The 7,172-nt window shown below is 39.2% G+C and overlaps 1 protein-coding gene across 3 annotated transcripts in view; it reads left to right on the forward strand.

The window, feature by feature from the left end:
* The window catches only part of LOC124386140 (A disintegrin and metalloproteinase with thrombospondin motifs 2-like), a 132,427-nt gene that overhangs the window by 119,758 nt on the left and 5,497 nt on the right, over positions 1-7,172 (forward strand). For all 3 annotated transcript variants that reach the window (XM_046849788.1, XM_046849790.1, XM_046849789.1), the window contains 9 exons: positions 1,123-1,256; positions 1,370-1,490; positions 1,577-1,657; positions 1,733-1,896; positions 3,559-3,724; positions 3,859-3,991; positions 5,130-5,337; positions 5,876-6,005; positions 6,925-7,014. In XM_046849788.1, coding sequence (XP_046705744.1) covers positions 1,123-1,256; positions 1,370-1,490; positions 1,577-1,657; positions 1,733-1,896; positions 3,559-3,724; positions 3,859-3,991; positions 5,130-5,337; positions 5,876-6,005; positions 6,925-7,014 — 1,227 coding nt within the window. The remainder of the gene's footprint in view (positions 1-1,122; positions 1,257-1,369; positions 1,491-1,576; positions 1,658-1,732; positions 1,897-3,558; positions 3,725-3,858; positions 3,992-5,129; positions 5,338-5,875; positions 6,006-6,924; positions 7,015-7,172) is intronic.

Here is a 7,172-nt window from a genome sequence, read left to right on the forward strand (position 1 = left end):
TTTTTGGCATGTCATTTGTAGTAATTAATGACGCCTTTATGACGTCATTTGTAGTGAATAAGGTGCGCCCTTTATGACCCGTCATTCATAGTGAATAAGGCATGGTCTTTAAGATATGTAATTTAGAGTGCATAAGGCGTGACCTTTTTGACATGTCATGCATAGTGAATGAGGCGTGGCTATTATAACCTGTCATTTATAGTGCATAAGGCATGGCCTTTTGACATGTCATGCAAAGTGAATGTGGCGTGGCCTTTTTGACATTTCATTCATAGTGAATAAGGTGTGGCCTTTATAACCTGTCCTTTATAGTAAATAAGGCGTGGCCTTTACGACACGTCATTTAAAGTGAATATAGCATGCCCTTTATAACCTGTCAGTTGTAGTGAATAAGGCATGGATTTTGACATGTCATTCATAGTTAATGATCTGTGGCTTTTACGACATGTCTTTCCTAGTGAATAAGGCGTGTCCTTTATAACATGTCAGTCCCATTGAAAGAGGCATGGTCTTTATGACATGTCAGTCCTAGTGAATAAGGTAGTGAATGAGGTGTGGCCTTTATGACAGATCATCCCAGTAAAGAGGACATGCCCTTTATAGCTTCTCATTCCCAATAAAAGTGTGTTTTTTATGACTTGCCATTCCCAGTAAAGGAGTTGTGGCCTTTATGTCATATCTGCCCCAGCGAATGAGGCATGGGCCCTGTTCCTCTTAGTCTGAGTAAATGAAATGTGACTTCTGCACTCAATGTACGATTGGGGGGGATCACTTTTGTTCCCGTACAGGAATTGTGTCCTGTGTCTTAGTCCAAGTGAAGGAGTCAAGGTCTCTGTCAGTTCCAGTGAAGAAGGTGTGGTGTTTGTGTCTGTCAGTTTCAGTGAAGAAGGTGTGGTCTCTATGCATGTCTCCCAGGCCTTTATGACCCAGTATAGTCCCAGTGAACAAGCTTTATCTCTGTACCTATCCGTTTCAGTAAAGCTGTAGACTCTACACCTGTCCGTAAAGTGAATAAAGCCTGCCGAGAAAATAAAAATAATGCACTGAAACAGGTTTAAACTGCATTATATGCCTTTAAATATATCTTTTCTGTTGTTAATGGTGCTTTTTCATGTCCTGTAGCTAAACAGCGCTGCACCTTGTACTGCCAGTCCAAAGAGACACGAGTGGTGGTGAACATGCAGGAGCTGGTGGAACCAGGCATCCGCTGCTCCTACAAAGACCCCTACAGCGTGTGTGTGTATGGCGAGTGTGAGGTGAGATGTAGGCATTTTTGCGTTTGCGTATATACGTTTGTGTGCGAGTGTATGTGTGTGTGAGCGTTACTGATTTGCGATTTTTTCTCATGGTAATTTCTTTTCCTTTTCAGAAAGTGGACTGTCAGAACGTGGTGGGTTCACCAATTCTGGAGGACAAGTGCGGTGTGTGTAGTGGGGATGGAACCAGCTGCAAGACTCACAGGTTCAATTTCACCTTTGCCGATAAGAAAGGTAGGGCTTTTAATGAACAGATGTGAATAGATTGAAGAGTTTTGTGACTTTACATTAAAAATATGATTTGTGCTTTGGTATTATAGGTGTTATTAAAGTGCTTGAAATTCCAAGAGGAGCAAGACATCTGCTTATCCAGGAACTCAATGGAACAGCTAATATTTTGGGTAATCAAATCAGAATTTCTTTGATAGAATTTTGACTCATTGACTGTATCACTAAGTGTTTTGGTGCTTGTGCAGCTGTAAAGAACAAAGCAACTGGTGATTTCTTCCTGAACTCTCATGGAGATTACCCAGAAACCCGTTCAGTCATCGAGAAAGGACTGGAGTGGCAGTACGAGAACAAGAATTTCAAAGACACCATTCAGACAGATGGACCTTTGAAGAATGATGTTGTTATCATGGTAAGCACATGAGTTCATGGTTTTATAGTAAGCACACACCTCAATACTGGACTTTCTTCGTGCAATGTCACTTTAATTTCAGCTTATGAACCATTTAAGTGAAAGGGACTGCGACACTTTAAATCTGGACCTATCTATGTCATATATATCCATTTCTGTCTTATTCTTATATATATATATATATATAGATAGATAGATAGATAGATAGATAGATAGATAGATAGATAGATAGATAGATAGATAGATAGATAGATAGATAGATAGATAGATACTGTATTTTCCGGACTTTAAGCCGCTACTTTTTTCCCACTCTTTGAACTCTGTGGCTTAAACAACGCAGCGGCTATTATATGGATTGTTCCTGGGTTTTTCCCGGTTTCACAAACTTCAAGCCAAAAAAACTGAGAACTATATCATTAGACCAATGAAATTGCTGAACGGGTTCAGGTGAACCAATGAAACTCTTTATATTAAATCAGATGCGCTCCCACTGAATCGGGCCGCACCACATCATAAATATGGATGAGGTTCCTCTGACCTTTGACCTGCCGCTCACTCGGACTGTCTACAGGAAATGTGAATCATTCGTCACGCTGAAAACAACCGGGCATGAAAACACACTTCACCTGTGTTCTGAGCTGCACGGCATCGGGAGAAAAACTTCACCGATGGTGATTTTTAAACGCACGACGATGCCAAAAGAAAAACTCCCGAGAGAAATAGTTGTGAAAGGAAGGAGGAAGCGGTGAACAATGACTTTCTTGGTAGGCTACTGTTTAGATACAAGCCGTGTAACAGACACTGTCTTTCGTTAAAGCCTGTGTAAAGTTCATTAGTTTCAATTTAGACACCTGCGGCTTATAGATAAAATAAAAATCTTTGTCAAATTCAGGCTTATATATGGGTGCGCTTAATAGTCCGGAAATTATGGTAGTTATTTTTTATCCCTATTTTTATACTTATAGTAATAATTTATTATTTTATTATACTTATTATTTTTATTTATATTTATTTATTTATTTATTTTTATATTTAATTTCTATTTACATGTTGGACAGTCGTAAAAAGCATTTCCCTACATGTCGTACTCTGTATGAATGTGTATGTGACAAATAAAATTTGATATGATTTGTTTTGATTTCTATTAGTTTTTTTAACGAGTCCTTCTAAATAAAACACATACGCTTTCATGGATCATTTCCCTGTATCTTCCTGCTGAATATTGTGTACATTGTGTTCCAAAAGATTTTGTTACATCAAAATCCTACAAATTGTGCATAATTTTGATTAAATGCTTTGTCAGAGGAGAAAGTAACTTTAATCTTGTAATTATTGAAAGTAAGAATTATTCACGGTTTATCCATGATTAGCCCCGCCCACTTTATATGAAAAGGGGAGAGATTTTGGTAATTAAAAATAGGACAGAATATTTATGGCACTGTACGAGGTGGTGTTAAAAAAGTTTCGAGACTAGTTCTGTTTATGAGAAAAAACTTTATTTATCTACATTTACACACATTCACCTTCAAAACAGTCCCCTTGTACAGCGATGCAGCGCCCCCAGACTTCCTGCCACTTCTGAAATGTGTCCTGAAAGTCTTATTTTCGAAGCGTGTTGACTAGGCTAAGCTGCATTTTAACGTTTAAACATGTATGTGATAGATCCGGATGCACAGCTCAGCACGGGTGAAAGTGTCAATCAAATACATCACCAACTTTGACCGTTTGAGTGACAGATCCAACGAGAACAACATGGTGCCTGACAATGCCGTTCCCTACTCCTGGGTGGTCAAGAAGTGGACGCCGTGCTCCAAGAGCTGTGGGACAGGTACTGCATTTTAGCAGCACATGTATACAGTGTGTTTGTGAAAGAAAAAACTGCTAGGTAGAGAATGAGAATCGAATTAATACTGTACTGTGTGTTTGGTGTTGTTTTGTGTGTATGTGTGTGTTATGTTTAAGGCACACAGATGACACGCTATGGATGCCGTAAGAACTCCGAGATGAGGCTGGTGAACCGGCGCTTCTGTGAAAAAATCAAAAAGCCTTCTGTAATTTTCAGGGACTGCTACCTACGAGAATGTGCTCAGCCCATGTACGTAAGTGTGTGTGAGTATGTGTGTGAATAAGTTTGTGTGTGTTGCATATGCAATACTAATAATACTAATAATAATCGACAATTACGCCAACACTTATTATAATTATTAATATGGTGTAAGTGTAATTTTGATCAAATTATTGTTACTTATAACCAGTGCTGTCGTACCTGAATCAATCCACCTCTCAATAGCGTCATTATGACACTATGGCTTTAGAAACCATCAATATTATAGAGAAACTCGGTATAACAGAGCGCTGCATCACACACAGGAATCTCATCCAGATAGAATGAATGGCATTACTTAAGAAGAAACCCAATGAACACAATTCCACACTTCTCCTTTCACTGTAGCCACAACTGCACTTCCCACATACATCATCTATAGCAGAAGCATCGATATTCACCTCATCAAATGACCCCAGGTTTTTCCTGCATTTTTGTGCATTATAGAATTCCCTGGGATTTGGGATGAAGGCAAATTGTGTGTTTTTGTGCAAATTTGACAGAAAAGAAAAGTATAAATGTTTCATAAAAAAAGCTTAAGAACTGTTTTGGACTGTTTTAACCTTTCTTCATGATGTCCAGCCTTTTTTGAAAAGTATCTCGAAATTGCAACTGTGACCAAATCAATTTCTTCTCCTCTGTCAATCATTATGGAATGAAGAAAAAAAAAAAAAACAGCTGTTAAATCTGCACGAATATATATCTGAACTTGTGCAGTTTGCTACTGATGCAGTTTGTGAGCTCTGCCTAGTGTGCTTTCTGACCAAAAAACTTGAAATTGCTGACGTGATGTAAAGCCTGCTAGAGGGCCCCTAGTGTGGCCAACTTGAAATCTGACTGGTTAAAGCAGCGAGCAACATGGGTTCAAAACTACAGGGAGTCGCCATTTTTACTGTGAAGGGCTTACGGCAGTTTCCTTTGACCCCAGCAACACATGATGTCTGAAATCTGATAGAAACTCCAATCTGCTGCTCTGGAGGATCCCAATTAGTTCCTGTTACTACTTACATTATTACTAGAAACCACTAAGACTGTAAAATCTAAAATGCCAGTTACCTTTCACTTTAACAAAACTAGAAACTGATAAATGTCTTCTATATGTGTGTTTGTGTTGTTGTTGTTGTTATAGTTGGGTGACTGGAGACTGGGGTGAGTGCAGTAAGTCCTGTGGCAGGTTTGGGACTCAGACACGCTCTGTGCGCTGCGTTCAGCCACTCAGAGATGGAAAGTTCAAGTCGATTCGGAGTCGATACTGCAACGATGAACGTCCAGAGGCGAGACGTGACTGCAACCGCATGCTCTGTCCTGCTGAGTGGAAACTCGGCCCGTGGTCACAGGTGAAATATCATGAACACATATACACACATTAATTCACTTAAAGGGTTCAATAGACTTTTGAAAAATCTGGGTTCTGCTTTATTTGCTTCGGGTCCCAACAAAGCAGGAAGAAACCTACTAGATTTTATATTATAGATCAGAGCTATTGAACTACATTTGTAAAGGTCCAGCTCTATTAAATACTTGGCTTAAAAAAGGTCAGAATAAGAAATAGACATAACAGAATGACCTTGAGTAACCTTTCAATGCTTCCAAACTATTAGTGATTAGTCGTGTCTCTTAAACTAATGACACAGAAATTGCTGTTTTATGTGTTCCTCATGTGTTTTTTTTTCTGCCTGAAATGTATTAAATCATGTAAAAGCTTGGCCTTTTCTTCATGGGTTTCCTTTAGCAAAATAATGTATATAAATAAATTCATTGTCACTGGACTATGGAGGGTTTTGGCATTTAAGGCCCTGCGATAAACAGTTAATGATCTTGCATTCTTTCTGCGTACTAAAGGTGCTGTGTGTTTGTGTGTTTGTGTGTGTGTAGTGTTCAGTGACGTGTGGCAAAGGTACACAAGAGAGGCAGGTGCTCTGTCACACTCGTGACAACACTATCGGACTGTGTTTGGAATCCAAACCTCTGGCACTGAGATCCTGCAGCATGGACCCCTGCTCAAGTAAGTCCACTCTTCCTCTTATACATCTTACAATCCTAAAGAAACAATAAACCATATACATCCTAGAGGAACCATTCTAGAGTGTGGTAGCGTAGCGGTTAAGGCATTGCATGGATCTAAAGGTTATTTAAAATACAACAAGCTGCCACTCATGGGCCCCAGAGCAAGGCCCTTAACCCCTATACTTGCTCAGTTGTGTTTATTAAATGAGGCTCTGAGGACGTCTGACAAATGCCATAAATGTAGAATATAAATGTAAACCCATATAGATTTATATATTTGTATAATCTCTACTTGAAGTTTTCCATAATTTGCTGTTTTTCCCAAAAGATACACGCAGTCTGTGTTTTGTTTAGACCCCAGCAAATAATCGAAATCCATAAGTAAGTTGAACAACATGATTGGAATCGAGAGCATACATTTTCCCAGGCTATACAGACACGTATACAGGATAGTTTCATAACGCATGAAGGTTTAACGCGTACAATATTCAACGCAAAGTCATTTAGCTGACTAATAGCAAATATAATTTAGTGTGAGCCATTAGGAAAAAGTTTTATTTATATCTCTGAATACAATAAATACGACTAGATCTAGATGGCTCACTAATATGGGCCAGGATTTCTGAGAATCTTCTAACGTCAGCACTATTAATCTGGAAACTTTTCAATACCGCTTTGATGAAAAATGATCATCTTTACTGTTAACTTTTTAACTTAATTGGTTCGCTTTCATTTTTTGACTGCATTCATTGAGTTCATTTTGAGGTCCAGATTTTTACATAGAAAATAAGGTTGTGTTCTTGACTTTGTTCATGTTCATGATTTCATTGTTTGTTCTTTTCTTGTTTTCTCTCTCTCTCTCTCTCTCTCTCTCTCTCTCTCTCTCTCTCTCTCTCTCTCTCTCTCTCTCATTTTAGAGGGCATGTCAGACTTTAACAAGCACGGCAACTTCCTGATTCAGTGGCTCTCTCGTCAAGACCATAAATCTCCGGTGCAGAGGTTTTCAAGTAAAGCATCCCTGTCAAGCCAAGCCATGCCACTTTTCTCTCTCTCCTCTTTGGGATGGAGCGTCGCTCTCTGTCTCTCCTTCGCTCTGCTGGGCAAACTTCCCTGATCAGCCTACAGCACCAATGCTCTTTCGCTTCTATTTTCCCGGGTGGTGGTT

This window comes from Silurus meridionalis, chromosome 5 (genome assembly GCF_014805685.1).
Source record: "Silurus meridionalis isolate SWU-2019-XX chromosome 5, ASM1480568v1, whole genome shotgun sequence".
Lineage (NCBI taxonomy): Eukaryota > Metazoa > Chordata > Actinopteri > Siluriformes > Siluridae > Silurus > Silurus meridionalis.